Source organism: Pituophis catenifer, unplaced genomic scaffold (assembly GCF_029215685.1).
Source record: "Pituophis catenifer annectens isolate HBS135680 unplaced genomic scaffold, rPitCat1.0.hap2 SCAF_4, whole genome shotgun sequence".
Lineage (NCBI taxonomy): Eukaryota > Metazoa > Chordata > Lepidosauria > Squamata > Colubridae > Pituophis > Pituophis catenifer.
In genome coordinates this window covers 54041188-54058721 of record NW_027256884.1, presented here as the reverse complement: position 1 = coordinate 54058721, position 17534 = coordinate 54041188, and the positions used below count along the sequence as shown (strand labels likewise).

The 17534-nt window shown below is 40.2% G+C and overlaps 1 protein-coding gene across 1 annotated transcript in view; it reads left to right on the top strand.

Moving 5' to 3' along the window:
• The window catches only part of MBTPS2 (membrane bound transcription factor peptidase, site 2), an 89923-nt gene extending 73580 nt beyond the window's left edge, over positions 1-16343 (top strand). The window contains exons 9-11 of the mRNA XM_070944025.1: positions 7360-7561; positions 13149-13224; positions 15167-16343. Of these exons, the coding sequence (XP_070800126.1) occupies positions 7360-7561; positions 13149-13224; positions 15167-15389 (501 nt within the window). The 3' untranslated portion in view covers positions 15390-16343. The remainder of the gene's footprint in view (positions 1-7359; positions 7562-13148; positions 13225-15166) is intronic.
• The last annotated feature ends 1191 nt before the right edge of the window (positions 16344-17534 follow it).

Genomic DNA, 17534 nt, shown 5'->3' with positions numbered 1-17534 from the left:
ATCACATTAGAATCCAAAGCCGCCTCTCTTGTATTTATAAATAGTCCAGCTGTGACCTCTGAAGGAGAATCCAGAAGCTGCTCATCTACAAAGTCCTCTGTAACTTGTTGTTTTTCCATTACTTCCATCTGCTTATCCTGAATTTCTATCTCTTGTTGATTTTGCTTTTCTTTATTCCACTCATGTATTATACATGAAGATGTTGAACCCATTTTAAGAACCTTATAGTAAAATTCTTCCACTTTTTCAACAGAATTTAGTTGGTATCTTTCTCCTTGATATCTCAATATTATGCCAACTGGGACATCCCACCTGAATGAGATGTTTTGTTTCTTTAGCTCAGTCACCAAAAATCCGAATTTCTTTCTATCTTTTATTATCTTGGGCGGCAACTCCTTATATATCCAGATCTTTCTTCCATACAATTGTAGAGTGGAATTAAAAGATTTTTGCACAATATCATTTCTTATTTCTTTATCTGTAAAATAAATCACCACATCTCTAGGCAGTTGCCTTTGCTTTGCAATCCAAGAATTTACTCTATAGGCCTTGTCGATCTTACAAGATACCTCCTCTGGATGAATCTTTAAAATCCCAGCCAGAACTTCAGCAGATATTTTTCTTAAATCATCTCTATTATTTTCCTGTAACCCTCTCATTCTAACCGCAAATTCTGTGAGCCTGTATTGCATCATTGTAACTTCTTTTTCAATCCCTTGTTTTATATTTTCTGCATTGTAAGTCTTGTGATCAGCTTCCTTTTTAGACTTTACTTCAGAGCTATTGTCTTGAATATTTATCAAATCATTTTCCATTCTTTGTATTTTATTGTTCAAATTATAAATCTTATCATCAACTTCCTCCATTTTAGACTCTAATAACTTGATATTTGTATCCATCTTTATAACTATTTCTGAAAAAGCATTAGTCACTGTTACAATCTTTCTTTGTAAGTTATCATACTTTAATTGTATGAATTCTTTAATTTCCTGCTTAAATTTTTCAAAATTCTGGTTCACAATCTCGTCATGTCTTGCCATTTCCTTCAAAACAAATTCTTTTAAATTAAAATCATTCTTCTGAGTCTGTAAACTCGAAACTTGTTCACATAATTGTAAATGGGGGAAACCCCCCCCCCCGCTGCTTGTTTGTCTGGCTTTGTTAATTTTAACGCCATCCTGCCACACAGACAAACTCTTTTTGAAGAAAGAGGACTTCTCACCAACAAGATCAATATCAGATCTCCAAGAAAAAAAAAGAAACTTAGAAATTTTTCTTTTCTCTATTCTAGCCAGCACTGTTTGCTCCGCTACTTTGTAACTTGTTACAGAAGGACTTTCACTTTCGGCTACTTCTCAAGCCTCAGCGGTCGCCATTTTAAGCTTTTTTTTCCCCTTCACTTAGAAACGCTTATAAAATCATTAAAGATACTTGCAATTTAGGGTCCCAAGTCCAGATCTCATCCTCTTTAATTAAGCAATCTGTTGTTTTCGTTGAAAGGTTTGATCTCGTCGCCTGGCTCTGCAAGAGGCAGAGGTCTCCCAAAGCCCGGAGCAGCGGCGAAGGAAATAGGGAGCCTCATCCTGCTTCGTCCCCAAGAGTAAAAGAAAAACTCTGGGGACTTCGCAGAGGGCTCTACCTGCCCTCGCCTGCTCTATCTCACATTTCCTTATGGAAATGGAGTTTTTCGAGCCGCCTTTCAGATGTAAAGGCGGCTCTTTACGAGCGACGGGGCTGGCGGTCTCAAAGGACCGTCTGATGGCGACGGAAGTCAAACTGGAAGCCGAGTTGAAGATATTCTTTAGTGTGAATAAAAAAGAAGATACATCAATACAAAACCTTTGGGACACGCTAAAGGCATACATCCGTGGACTGACAATGGGTTATAACGCAAGGAAGAAGAAGGAAAGGAAATGTCAACAAGAAAAACTACAGAAAGAACTTTAAAAGTTAGAAAGAAAATTACAAGAAGATCCCCCAAAATAAAAAAATAAAAGAGGAATGGAATATAGACATAAAATAAATTTAACAATCCAAATGGAAATAGTGCAGAAAATAAAGATGTCAAAACAAAACAAATTTAAACATGTGAATAAAATGGGTAGATGATTGGCCTATAAATTAAAAAAAGATAAAAGAATGATATATCAATTGAAAGATGAAAATGGAATAACCCAACACAAAAGGGAGGACAAAAAGGAAATTATACAAAAGTTTTTCTCAAATCTATACTGTCAGGAAGAGATAGCAGAAGAAAAAGTTAAAGACTATATAGAGGGAACAAACTTGTGTAAAATTACGGAGGAACAACAAGAAATACTAAATAGACCGATAACTGAAACAGAATTTGATATGGCAATGAGAAAATAAACAAAACACCGGACCCGGACGGACTCCCAGTAGAGTTATATAAAAATACTCAAGAAATGCTGGGGGGGGGGGGGATGATGTTGGAAATATTCAATGAGGCTCTAGAATAGGCAAATATACCTAAAACATGGACAGAAGCAATAATCACCCTTATTCCCAAAGAGGATACAGATCATCAACAAATACAGAACTACAGACCAATATCATTGTTAAATACTGATTACAAGATATTTATGTCAACCATAGCTGAAAGAACAAAAAAAATCTTGAACAAACATACATTCAGATCAAAATGGTTTCCTGCCAGGTCGACAAATTAAAAACAATATGAGAACAATAATAAATACCCTAGAGTTTTGTGAAGCAAATCTGGAAAAACAAGCTTCACTGGTTTTCCTTGATGCCCAAAAGGCATTTGATAATTTGAACTGGAAATTTATGTTAAATCAATTGAAACTTATGGAATTTGGGACTAAATTTGAAAATATGATTGGAAAGATTTACACAAAACAAACGGCGAGGGTAATCATGAATGAAAATATGACAGGGAAATTCAATATAACAAAGGGGGTGAGACAAGGATGCCCACTTTTTCCACTTCTATTTATATTAACTTTAGAAACACTTTTGAAGAGAATTAGAGAAGATCAAGAAATAAAAGGGTTAAAGATAAAGACAGAAGAATATAAGCTTCAGGCTTTTGCCGATGATTTAGTGTTTATAGTGGAGGAACCATTAGAATCAGGCCCAAAATTTATTTAAAAAATAGAAGAATTTGGCAAAGCAGCGGGACTTAAAATTAATAAAAATAAATCTAAATTATTAACTAAAAATCTTACAAAGATACAAGAGAAGGAATTAGAATGCAGTACAAAAATTCAAATAACCAAGAAAATAAAATTTGCCTTACGTAAAGGGATTTGCCTTACTGCAAGATGCTCCTCAATTAAGGAAGACAATTATGACAAATTACTACTGTAAATTAAAAAAGATTTAGACAATTGGAAAAATTTACAAATTTCATTTATAGGAAGGATCATTATGATCAAAATGAATATTTTGCCCAAAATACTATTCCAAGTTATACCAGTAAAATTAGAGAAGACTTTCTATGAAACATTAAATAGAACAATTACCAAAAGTATATGGCAAGGAAAAAGACTGAGAATTAGATTAAAAACATTGCAAGACACAAAAGATAAGAGGAAGAGTAGCACTCCCAGATTGGGAAATATATTATCAAGCATCTTGTATAACCTGGCTGAAAGAATGGATGGAGTTAAGGGACAAAAGAACATTAGTGATTGAAGGGCACGATTTGCAAGTGGGATGGCATGCATTCCTTTGGGACGAAAAATATAAAATACATGGCTACTTTAGAAGACACATACTAAGGAATGCATTGCTACAAATTTGGATCAAGATTAAAAAAACAACATTACACAAAAATACCCATTTGGATTTCACCTACAGAAATATTAAAACATCCAAATTTAACTGAGTGGGACAAGATAATAAGATATAGAGATATATTAAAAGAACAAGGAAATCTGAAAACAAAACAGGAATTGGAACAAGATCTAAATAGAGAAGTCGATTGGACATATATGCAAATTCGGTTGAAATATAAAGAAAAAACAAAATTAAATGCGATACACACTGAACAAAATGAATTGGACAAAATTATACAAGGGATGGAGGAGAAATTAATCAGTAGAATATACAAATTTTTGCTGCAATATAAAATGGAAGAAGAAATAGTTAAGGATACAATGATTAAATGAGCAAAAACCTTTAACCACACAATAGAATTGGAGAAATGGGAAAAAATGTGGCAAATAAGGAAAACCAGTTGAAGATATTTCATAGATGGCATCTACCCCTGGCTAGACTTGCAAAGATGTGTCCGAGTAAATCTCCAGTGTGTTGGAAATGTAACGAGCTATGGAACACACTACCACCTTTGGTGGACATGTCCAGCTGCAAAGAAGTTCTGGGCTAAAATGAAAGAATGGCTAGAAAAAATAATAAAACAACCTATAAGCGGAAAACCAGAGACATTCTTATTAGGGATATTTACGGAAAAATATACCAAGGAAATAAAATATTTGATCTTACACATTATAACAGCTGCCAGTATAGTATAGGCACAAAACTGGAAAAAACCCCGCATGTAATTAAAATGCCTTATTTTTATCCTTTCTTTAAGAAAAATATGTGTATGTATGATCAATTATGTATAAGAGAATGTACATTTACATTGTGTGTACAAGAAATAAAAATTTTAAAAAAATCAAAACATTTTCCAAGTTCTTTAAGTCTACTCTGTATTTTTAGTCTTTTATTCTAGGTTCCCTGGATCCCTGTAAGTTTCCAGGAGTCTAGGAGTCATTTTCCCTTCCGTCAGTAGATGGCGCTCTCAATTTACTTTTCAACATAAATCTCTAAAAAAAATATTTTCCACCATTTGCAAAGTTATTTTTAGAGTCTCTTCTCTAGGGTTTTTTCTTATCCCTGGGGTAACTTTAAAGAAAAAAGAATCACCTCACCCAGCAACACAGTCTCTGTTCACTGCTCTCTTTGCTCCTGCACTGTCTTGGGTATTCTGGCTGGCCCCTGCTTCATGGCAGCCATTCTTGCTGCCACTGCACCTCATCTTCGGATGAGGGGGCTTTCTGAGTCAGGGAGGAGAGATGTGGCTCTCCTTGACCTGCAAGGCCGTCCCCCTTTACTTCACCACCCCTCCAGGATGGCTATGGCTCAGTTGGAGCCCTCTGACAGGGAGAGCTCGGAGCAGAATCGCAGAGCTCGTGTTCCTCAACCATCAACCATCTTTATTTCGTCTACCCTATACGATGATCTTCAACACTTCTTTTTCCCTCTCCCCTTTATTCCTTTCTCATTTTTCTTATTTTTCAACCATTCATACCATCTACACGACACTTTGTAATATACTGTTTCCTCTTTCTCCTTGAGTTCTTTTGTTAATTTGTCCATCTCTGCACATTCTAAAATTTTCCTAATTAAATCTTCTTCTGATGGTGGCTTTTCCTTCTTCCAATATATGTAGTATCAAATAATATATTTCCTTGGTATAATTTTCTATAGAAATCCCTAGTAAAAATTGCTCAGGTTCTCCCTTTATTGAATTCTGAGTTATTTCCTCTATCCACTTTTTAACTTTCACCCAGAATTTCTTTGCCACTGGGCAGGTCCACCAGAGATGATAATATGTTCCATAGTTATTCTTACATTTCCAGCATTTCGGTGAATTACTAGGGAACATCTTCACTCTTCTAGCTGGTGGAAAGTGCCATCTATGAAACATTTTCATCTGGTTTTCCTTTTATGCCATTGATATTGTCAATTTCATATTTGTTCTCCACATCTTTTCCCACTTCTCTAATTCTAATTCATTAATGCCTCAGCACACAGACAAATTCAACCACAGTTTCAACTGGGAAACTTGATACCGCACATCAGGGGTGTCAAACTCAATTTCATTGAGGGCCAAATCAGGGTTATGTTTAACCTGGGAGGGCCAGGGTGGGCTTGGCCGGGGTGGGTGTGACCAGCTTGACATCACTCGTGTCGGAGGTGCCTGCGGTGGCCCAAGCACTCTGCCAGCGAAAACGGACTCCCGAGCTCCATTTTTGGTGCCACAGCCTCCTGCAACCCTCTATCAGTGAAAACGGAGCTTGGGAGGGCCGTGTCTGTTTTCACTAGCAGAAGCACTGCAGGCCGGTCCTTCGCTGTTTCCATGGGCCAGATCTAAGTACCCTGCAGGCCGCATCCGGCCCCCGGGCCTTGAGTTTGACACCCCTGCCGTACATCAAACTAAATCCAAAAATGCTGGATAATTCCTAGTATTTAGATGTATCAGCTATCAACTGACCCATAAAGTCAATCTATACCCGTGATGGCGAACCTATGGTACGTGTGCCAGAGGTGGCACACAGAGCCCTCTCTAGGGGCACATGTGCCGTCGCCAGCTACTTTTCTGGTTTCCAGCATGCACATGTGTGCCAGCCAGTTGGTTTTCGCGGGTGCCAGGGTGCTGGAAAATGGCCCCCAAAACGGCCTGAAAACAGCCCAAAGAATGCCCCAAAACAGCCAAAAACCAGGTATGCGTGCGCTGGCCAGCTGGTCTTCGGGTTTCCGGTGCTCCGGCACACATGAAGACCAGATGGCCAGTGTACATGCGCCAAAAACCCAAAGACCAGCTGGCCGGCATGCACATGTGCACCAGCCACCTGGTCTTCGGGTTTCTGGCACTCCAGCGCGCACACATGCACGCACGTTCCAGTTTGGGCACTTGGTGCCGAAAAGGTTAGCCATCACTGATCTATACCATGTAAAGGATATAGCCTAGTCAAAGAAGAAGCAAACAGCTCAGAAGACATCCTTGTCAGCAGTCAACATCCTAGTAAAAAGTGTACAGTACCACACAAACAGTCCAAGAAGAAACAAAACCATAATAAACAATGAAGGAAGAAAGACTAATAGCCAGCTAATTCCACTCTCCCATTCATTTGATTATGTTCCCTGGTAAGGAAATGCCTGCAAGAAAACAGCCAAGCTCAGCAAACTGAAGAGCCCAACACTTTTTACCTGTCCAGTACCAAAAAGAGTTGCCAGTCTGCTGGGCCAATGATTCTATATTTCCCAAATCTCTTGTAATTGGATTTTTCTCTCATCTCTCCTCAATGTTCCCTCAGATAATTTATTTTGTCATTTATGCCACTTGGAATATAACCTTACGTTTATAGCATATCGTTGCATTTGCAGCCATAATACTTTTGAGATACTGCCTGGAAATCGTGGAAGTTTCAATTTTGTAGAGCTTGTAGAAGTCTCATTCTGAGCAAGTGATAATAAATATGTAAAATAACTAAAATGTAATTTTCCTTTTTTCTATCTAGCTTGCCAAGGCTTACGTATAGTGAATGTTTTTCAATAGCATATACTTAATACTTATTTAAATTTCAGACCCTGTATGCTTGTTTGCCAGCACGAAAAACTATTGAGGCTAGTCTGCTCTGCCAAACAAACAAAGATTGCCCAAAGGATTTTATCCCAAATACGTGTGTGACGCCTTCCTTGGAAAATTATACCAGGCTCATAACGGTGAAGCATCCTCCTCAAATTGATATGTTGTTCGTTGGTCACCCACTGCATCTCCAATATACAGGTATGTATGATTTGGTGAGGATGCTAACAGAATTTGAGCAGGTAAATACATAATATACAGATTACAATTGGTTGATTTTTTTCTTTAATTGCATTTCTTTCTTTCAATGTTAAGGTTTATCAGACATTACACAGTTTTTTTTACTGAGTGTTAATGATATTACCCTGTTTACACAGTAATCAAATTTATATATTTTCATTTAGATTATATGTATATGTATTTGGTCATGTATGCAAAATAAATATATGTACTTCAGTTGCAGAAAAGCTTACCTGCATAATATTTATTTATTTATTTGTTCAACTTGTATGCCGCCTTTCTCCGAATACTCAAGGCGGCTTACAATGTATTTAAAAACCATATATAAAAACATTAAACATTAAAACATTAAAAACAATTAAAACCCATTCACACCATTCATGGCCAGATCTCACCAGATCGCAACAGCAAGATCAACAGCCCCAGGCCTGAATCCCAAAGGAACAGTGGGTTGAAGTAGTTTTCACCAAGAGGCAGCAACTCTTCCTGTAACTCCAGAGGAAGCGCTTTAACAGTTTTTCAATGTTTGCTCTGGAGCAGAATCTAAGCTGATGAATTTGGAGAGTTTGGCTTGGCTTTCCTCACAACACTGTCAGAACATATAAGGACAGCATTAATTTCAAAACACATCTGTAGTTGTTAGTTGCGAAGTTGTGTCCGACCCATCGTGCCCCCATGGACAACGTTCCTCCAGGCTTTCCTGTTCTCTACCATCCTCTGGAGTCCATTAAAGCTCATGCCTTCAGTGACTCCATCTAGCCACCTTGTTCTCTGTCATCCCCTTCTTCTTTTGCCCTCAATCTTTCCCAGCAGTAGGCACTTCTCCAGTGAGTCCTTCCTTTTCATTAGGTGGCCAAAGTATTTGAGTTTCATCTTCAAGGATCTGGCCTTCTAATTTAATTTAATTTAATTTAATTAATTAAATTTATATGCCGCCCCTCTCTGAAGACTCAGGGCAGCTCACAATACATTTAAAAAATCATTATAAAAAGACACTGAAAAATTAAAAAACATTAAAAATTCATTCACACCATTCATGGCTGGATCTCGCCAGATCACAAGAGCGAGATCAACGGCCCCAGGCCTGCCAGAAAAGCCAGGTCTTTACCGCTTTTCAGAAGGCCAAAAGGGTGGGGATGGTCCGGACCTCAGGAGGTAACTGGTTCCAGAGAGCTGGGGCAGCCACAGAGAAGGCCCTCCCCCGCGGGCCTGCCAACTGACATTGTTTAGCTGACGGGACCCGGAGGAGACCAACTCTGTGGGATCTTACCGGTCGCTGGGAGCTATGCGGCAGAAGGCGGTCTCGAAGATAACTTGGCCCTTAAAGCCATGTAGGGCTTTAAGGTAATAACCAACACCTTGAATTATGACCAGAGACCAATAGGGAGCCAGTGCAGCTCACAGAGAATTGGTGTAATGTGGGTGTATCTAGGTGCACCCACAATAGCTCGTGCGGCTGCATTCTGAACCAACTGTAGTCTCTGAACACTTTTCAAGGGTAGCCCCATGTAGAGCGTGTTGCAATAGTCCAACTGTGAGGTGACAAGGGCATAAGTGACTGTGAGGAGAGCTTCCTGATCCAAGTAGGGTCACAATTGGTACACCAGGCGAAAGGTCCCCCTAGCCACAGCAGTCAGATGTTGCTCTAATGTTAGCTGTGAGTCTAGGAGGACACCCAAATTGCGAGCCCGCTCTGAGGGGGACAATTTCTCCCCCCCCCAAAACCAAGGATGAACAATCAACATAGTCTTTAGGAGGCAATACCCACAGCCACTCGGTCTTGTCTGGGTTAATTCTGAGTCTGTTGACTCCCATCCAGACCCTCACGGCCTCCAGGCACCGGCACATCACATCCCCTGCCTCACTGAATTGACGCGGGGTAGAGATATACAGCTGGGTATCATCAGCGTATTGCTGATACTTCACCCCATATCGTTGGATGATCTCACCCAGTGGCTTCATGTAGATGTTAAATAGGAGAGGAGAGAGGACCGAGCCCTGAGACACCCCGCAAACGAGGGGCCTAGGGGTCGACCTCTGTCCTCCTACCAACACCGACTGTGACCGACCAGAGAGATAGGAGGAGAACCACCGTAACACGGTGCCTCCCACTCCCAACTCCCTTAGTCATCCCAGAAGGATACCATGGTCAATGGTATCGAAAGCTGCTGAGAGGTCAAGTAGCACCAAGATGGAGGAATGACCCCCATCTCGAGTTCGCCAGAGATCATCCATCAGCATGACCAAGGCAGTTTCCGTGCTGTAGCCAGGCCTGAAGCCAGACTGAAAAGGGTCTAGATAATCTGTTTCCTCCAATGACCGTAGGAGCTGAAGTGCCACCACTTTCTTTACAACCTTTCCCACAAAGGGTAGGTTGGAGTCTGGAAGAAAGTTCTTTAATTCTGCTGGATCCAGGGAAGGCTTCTTGAGGAGGGGCCTTACAACCGCTTCCTTTAATAGTTGTGGGAAGGCCCCTTACCTCAAGGACGCATTAACTAAAGCCTGGAGCCAGCCTCGTGTCACCTCCCTGGTGGCCAAAACCAGCCAGGAGGGGCACGGGTCCAACAAACAAGTGGAGGAATTCATCACTCCTACAGCCTTGTCCACTTCTTCAGGAGTCACAGGCTCAAATTCATCCCACACAATAGGACTAAGACCTGCCCCCATCATCTAGGTCGTAATTGCCCAATCAGAATCCAGGTCCATCCGAATCTGAGCGACTTTATCCAACAGAAACTGCAGAAACTCCTCAGCTCTACCCTGCAAGGGCTCCTCCACTCCCCCTGCATTAAGGAGGGAGTGAGTCACCCTAAATAGGGTGGCTGGGCGCGAATCAGTGGATGCAATAAGTGCGGAAAAATGGAACATTTTGCAGCCCGTATCACCACTAAATAAGTCCTAATAAAGGCTCTTAAGTGTGTTCGGTCAGATTCAGAGTTACTGGTCCTCCAGCGTCGCTCTAGACGTCTCTTCTGGCACTTAATCTCCCGGAGCTCCTCAGTAAACCAGGGAGCTTTCCTGGATCCACTGCCATGGAGAGGTCGCAAAGGCGCAATCCGGTCCAGTGCCCCAGATGCCGCCCTATTCCAGGCAGCCGCCAGGGACTTAGCCGGACTGTGGACAAGGGAGTCAGATATCTTCCCAAGCTCCTTCTGGAACCCTTCAGGGTCCATTAGGTGCCTGGGGCAGAACCACTTAATCGGCTCTGCCTCCCTGCGATGGAGGAGTAGCGTCCTGAAGTCTACCCTCAGCAGGAAATGATCTGACCACGACAAGGGAAAAACATCTATACCCCTTAATTCCAAATCATATCTCCACTGCCCCGAGAGAAACACCAGGTCAAGTGTGTCCCCCCCCCATGAGTCGGATCCTGAACTACTTGGGTCAGGTCCATGGTTGTCATGGAAGCCATGAACTCCTGAGCCACATCTGAGGATTCGCCAAGTGACGGCAAATTAAAGTCCCCCAGTACCATAAGCCTGGGGAACTCCACCGCCAGCCCAGCTACCGCCTCTAGCAACACAGGCGGGGCTGTTGTAACACAGCTGGGAGGCAGGTACGTCAGCAACAAGCCCAACTGAACCCCTGAGTCCAACCTCAAGAGGAGAGACTCACACCCAACAATCTCAGGGGCAGGGATCCTGCGAGGGCAAAGACTCTTCCGGACAATAGCTGCCACTCCTCCACCCCTTCCTTGGAGTCACGGCTGATGCAATATCTGGAACCCGTCTGGGCACATCTCTGAGAGGGGCAACCCCTCTCCTGGCCCAGCCAGGTCTCAGTTATGCATGCCAGCTCAGCCCCCTCCTCCAGGATTAAGTCCCGAACGAGGGGGGCCTTGTTGACAACAGACCTGGTATTAAACAGCAGCAGCCTGAGGCCAGGGTCCTGACATCCCAAGTCACCAGGTATACGAGCAAGCCCGGTGAACCAGAACCAGAGGGGCCGGAACAAGTAATGGCTTTGAGACAGCGAGTCCTAGTTTCCCGATAGCGGCCTACCCCTCGGCTCCCGCCATATCTACCTCTCCCAGTCATAACCGCAATGTTCCAGCTCTCTAATACCCCAGAGATCCCCTCCCCCACCTCAGTGGCCCCCCTCCTCTCCGGCAGGCAAGGTACCCCACTCACACTGAGCCAGGAGCTTATTCTGTAGGCATACATTTCATAAACTCTAAAAAATAATCTATTTTATACATGTGTATGTATGTTGATCATTGGTTTCTTAATCTGCATGTATATAGACTTTCTTGAACTTCATAAAGTTTATATTTTCAGCTTTAAACCACTGACATTAAAAACAAATCTCAACATAGATAATACTTTTCAATATTTAGCCATAAATAGAATGGACTCTTTATAGATAATCCTTGACTTACATCTGGTTGCTTAGCAACTATTTGAAATTATGATGCACCTCCATGGGGTACTTACGATCTGGTTTCAATGGCCAGCCCCTATGCCCACATTTACATGACTGCATTTCCAGTGCCTGCATTTATGACCATTTCAAGTGTCCTGCAGTGACGTGACTGTGTTTTACAACATTTTTGCCAAACCTGGCATTTACTTCTGGTTTTTGGCAAAAATGCCCTTTAAATGAACTATTGTTTTGCTTAATGACCATGAAGTTCACTTAATGACTGCCACAAAAAAGATCATACAATGGGTCCAGTCAAGCGATGTTCCATTTTATGACCATCATGACTTACAGTCATGATGGGAAGGCTCCAATACAGTCATAACTCAAAGACTACCTGTATATGTTCACTAAAGGTAGTCCTCTACTTACAACTACAGCTGAGCCCAAAATTTATGTTGCTAAATGAGAAATTTGTTAAGTGAGTTTTGCCCCATTTTATGACTTTTCTTGCCATATTTGTTAAGTGAATCACTGCAGTTGTTAAATTAGTAACACCATTATTAAGTGAATCTGGCTTTCCCATTGACTTTGCTTGTCAGAAGGACACAAAAGGTGATCTTATGACCCCAGGACACTGCAATCGTCATAACTATGAACCTGTTGTCAAGCATCCGAATGTAAATCATATGACCCTGGGATCCTGCAATGGTCATAAGTGTGAAAAATGGTCATAAGTCACTTTTTAAAGTGCTGTTGTAACTTTGAATGGTCACTAAATGAACTATTGTAAATCGAGGACTACCTATACTTTATGTAAGCACCACATACCTAGGGACCTTAATGCTATAGGTTGTTGATATGGAATGTATTTCCTGTTTTTGTCTTTGCCTTTCTTCTATTAAAATACATATGTGTTGCTCAGATGCAAAGATCAGTTGCATGTCTATCATCCTTCTATAGACACTTGATTATAAAACAACAGTAAGTGTATTATGTGTTAGACCTGCTGTTTTCACAAAATATAGATCAAATATGAATATAACATAGTTATAGAAGTGATGATACCATACATCATGGGGAGTGAAACAAAAAATTTTATTTGTTGTGAACAGAGAGTTAGATATGATTTGTGTTGAAATGCTCCTTGATTTTGTAACAGACTTAGAAAAATTTTTCTTTGTTTAAGTGAGCCTCAGCAGCTTTGTACCTCGATACACCTTTCTAACTTTGGACCTTCCTTTAATAATGGAAACATTTTGTAAGTATCCTTTCATATTTGTATGGGCTTTTTGAGAGAAGACACTGCTAGTATCATGCATATAAAATATCCAAGGACCACAGCCATTTGATTTTTACCTTTTGAACATCCTCTTCTAACTTATTTTGCGTATTTTGCCTATTTAAGAGGGTGGAAGCTATTGGCTATGATGTAAAATTTTGATTTAAATAAACCAGTTGCAGGAAATGGTAAAATTAAAAATATACCTAACATTTTCTGTTTACATGTTTTATGTATATATTTAATATTATACACTGTCCATTTTCTTAATGGTTTACAAAGATACAGTAGAAACATCAGTAAAAGCATAAACAAATAGTTACAAATTAAAATGTTAGACTTTTTTTTGAAAAGCCTGACTAAATGAATTTGTTTATTTATTAAATTTATAAGGCTGCTAACTTGATAACAACTCTTGATGGCCTTGTCCATGGGAAGTGGGCAAAGCAGCCTAATTATTTTCTGTTGGAAAAAACAATTTGCTGACTTCCTTTTATGACAAAAAACAGATTAAGTATGTGGCTCGTCTCATGACTAGATTTCAAAACATTCTGGATAAAAATATGGAAATGAGCTGCACTTGTCAAGTTGAGTGTTGAGATCTCCACATACCAAGCACTTTGGAGTTTCTTATAGCGTGTCCAGGACTGCTTGAGTCCATTAAATCAAGGATTCCATTGGTAGTGGGATAGTCAATATAGCTATGGAAGCATGATCTTCACTTCAGTCATTTAAAACAAGATACATTTCTTTCAGTAAAAATCTGGAAAGGAGATTGAAACCATGTAGATTATAACCTGGGTAATTAGATCTGCACCACTCCTGCATCAAGTACCAGAACAAGTTGGGACTCATAAAGGACTCCTTGCCCCATTCTGTTTGGCTTCTATAATATTAGAATTTTCACATCTTGTAAGCCTATAGCCGTGATGGCGAACCTATGGCACGGGTGCCACAGATGGCACGCGGAGCCATATTGGTGGGCACGTGAGTGTTGCCCTAGCTCAGCTCCAGCGTGCATGCGGGCACCAATCAACTGATTTTCAGGCCTTCTGGTCCCACCGGAAGTCAGGAAACTAGCTGTTTACGGCCTCCAGAAGGCCTCCGTGGGGGAAGGGGAAGGCTGTTTTTGCCCTCCCCAGGCTCCTAGAAAGCCTCTGGAGCCTGGGGGGGGAACGGGCCTACCGGACCCACCATGCCATCGCGTGCCAAAAGTAGGGGGAAGTGTGGGGGGGTCATGTGCGCATGTGCGTGAGGACGGGGCACATTGAATTATGGATGTGGGCACCCGTACCCGCAACCCCCCACGCTCCCTCCACTTTTGGCACGCGATGGCAAAAAGATTAGCCATCACAGGCCTATAGGAACATGGTCATTACAAATACAGGTAGTTGTTTAATGACTGCCTCATTTCATGACTGTTGAGCAATATGTTTCATCATTTGTATGATAATGTGAATAATATACTGTATATTCTAATATGTTGCAATAGCATGTAGCTATTACTGAGAATTATAAAAATGAATATAGTGTTTTAGATTATCCATTTCCAAGCTGGAATATCTTTATTTCTTTTTTAAATATTAGAATATGCAGGCATTTTTAAAAATTATTTATTTATTAAATATGTAGACTGCCAACAGGTCTGGTATAAAGGCAAACTAGTTTTTTATGACCACTTTATATCCTTTCTCAACATGTTTTTTTCCTTATGTAAAGTCTCTCCCCTTATCTTGTATAAAAATACATTTTACAACTAGGATCTTACTTATTTTAGTTTTTGCTATCAATAAAGAATTATAAAGAATGAATAAAAATAATATTAGTTCAGTTAAATTGCTATGTTCCCAAAGTGCTGAAACCATAACATTTATATGTGTTTTTAAAAAATGACTATGATCATGCACCTTAACAAGCATAAACAGATATCTGATTTCGCTCTCTGGAGCACTGGCTGTTGTTAATGCAATTCCCTGTTTTGCTTTGGATGGCCAGTGGATATTGAATTCTTTCTTAGAAGCTACTGCTAGCAAATTTATTGTTGAAAAGCAAAACAGGGAGCTTCTTGGCTTCTTAATTTTACTTGCTGGCAGTGCACTCTTGGCTGCTAATGTGGCTCTAGGATTATGGGTTGTGACAGCACGATAACACAATAGCACATTTTGATATCATTTATTATGCTGGTACAGAAAACATTGAAATATATCACTTTCCAAAATGACAAATAGGTGTCATTTGAACACCTAACTGGAAAGAAAAATAGCTTTACTCTTTTAAGAATGTGTCCTTGGATTCCTTCAAACATATCTTTGAAGTCCTCTGACCCTGCCACTTGACCAAACTCAGCATTTATCTATAGAGGCCCCTATGGCTTATGTGTGACATATCCCTAGTTTTGGTTTGGCATTAGTCTCCCTAAATCATCTAAACGTTGTTCCCACACTGAGAAATAGATGAAATCCAGCCTCCCCTCCCCCCAATAAGACTTTCTCTGATCAAATCACATTTGCAAAGATAGAAACGGTGAAAGCCAGGCTGCACCTTTATAATTCGAAGAGTCATTAGAAAAGTGGCTTTAGTCTTAAACATTTTTTTAAAAAATTTGATTTATATGCCGCCCTTCTCCGGAGACTCAGGGCGGCTTACAATGTGCTAAGCAATAGCCTTCATCCTTTTGTATATTTTCTACAAAGTCAGCTTATTGCTCCCACAACTGGGTCCTCAATTTACCTACCTTAGAAAGGATGGAAGGCTGAGTCAACCTTGAGCCTGGCGAGATTCAAACCTGCAGTAATTGCAGGCAGCTGGTCTTAAACATTCTGATTTGTTCGCTAGATTCAGTGAATCATACATAGAATGTTATTCTTGATTGGGTAAAGCAGTGGGAACCAAGGTCATCTCTACTGGCAACAGATAAGATTGGAGAAGGAGTGCCCAAAGAGCCTGCCAATTAACCCAATTGGCCAACGGGACCTGTGACTCTAGGGGATGCGTTTTTTTCCTAGTTTAATTATACTGAAACCACAGGAAAGATTTCGATTTGTTTTTCCATTGAAACTGTGCTGGTATGATGTACTCATTAAAGAAACCCATTGAGAAAGAGCCAAGTCTCAGAGTTCTGATTTGCTTGGGTTAGTTAGTCGGAGCCTTGACATACGATTGTGCTGCACAATTATAATAATGACTTTTTGTGAAGCCTCTGGGTTTGTGTAGTTATGACATATTTATTTCTACTGAAGAATCTAATTATGATTTTTGTAACTGTATGTATATCTCCTGTACTAGATTATAAAATACAGTTTTTATTTATTTAAAGCTATGTTTCTCCAAAGCTTATTTGCTTGTTTGCAGAACTGTTACTTTAGCTATTGACCATTTTGTGGTTAGACAAATAACATATTCTAAAAGTGCTGAAGCTAGGGATCAGAGCGAGGAGACTGCCCTGAGCCATGAGGTTTGAGCAAGTTGATGGATCATTGATAGGAGGGTCTCCTGCAACGCATGTCACTGAGCTGCTTTGGCTGGAGATAGGTCAACATTGGGAGATCATCCGGTTTGTAATAGTCCCGAAAATGACAGAGGCATTGATTCTGGGATTAAATCAAACAAGATATTAAAAAGATACAGAACAATATGGGTTTCAAAATGAGCAACAAGAACTGGACAAAATATTAACAGGGACCGATGAAAAAATGATCACCAAAACATACAACTGCCTTCTTAAATTCAAAATGGAAGAGGAAACTGTAAAAGAAACAACGGTAACTTAGGCTAAAAATTTTGGATACAACAATTGGGGCATTGGGAAAAATTGTGGGGGGGAAATTACAAAATGTCGGCCGCATACAAGGAAAATATTTACAAAATGTTTTATAGATAGCACTTACCCCCGGCGAGATTGGCCAAAATGTTGGACAAAAATCAAAAAATGGCTGAAGGAAATTGTTGAACAGAAAATTAATATGAAGCCAGAGCTATTTCTTCTGGGTATAATAAAAGGAAATATTAGTAAAGAAATTCAATACCTCATGATCCATATAATCACCACAACCAGAATTATATTTGCCCAAAATTGGAAGCAAGAAAACACTCGATCAAACGCAATGATCATAAATGAGGTGCTAGAATATGCAGAAATGGACAAATAAACAATGGAATTAAGAGACAGAGAGGAAACAGTATATTATGAGACATGGAACAGGTGGTATAATTGGCTCGAAAAGAAGTGTAAAATTAATGTATAGTGATTATATAGGAAAGATAATAAAACTGAAAAAAATACATATTTAGAGT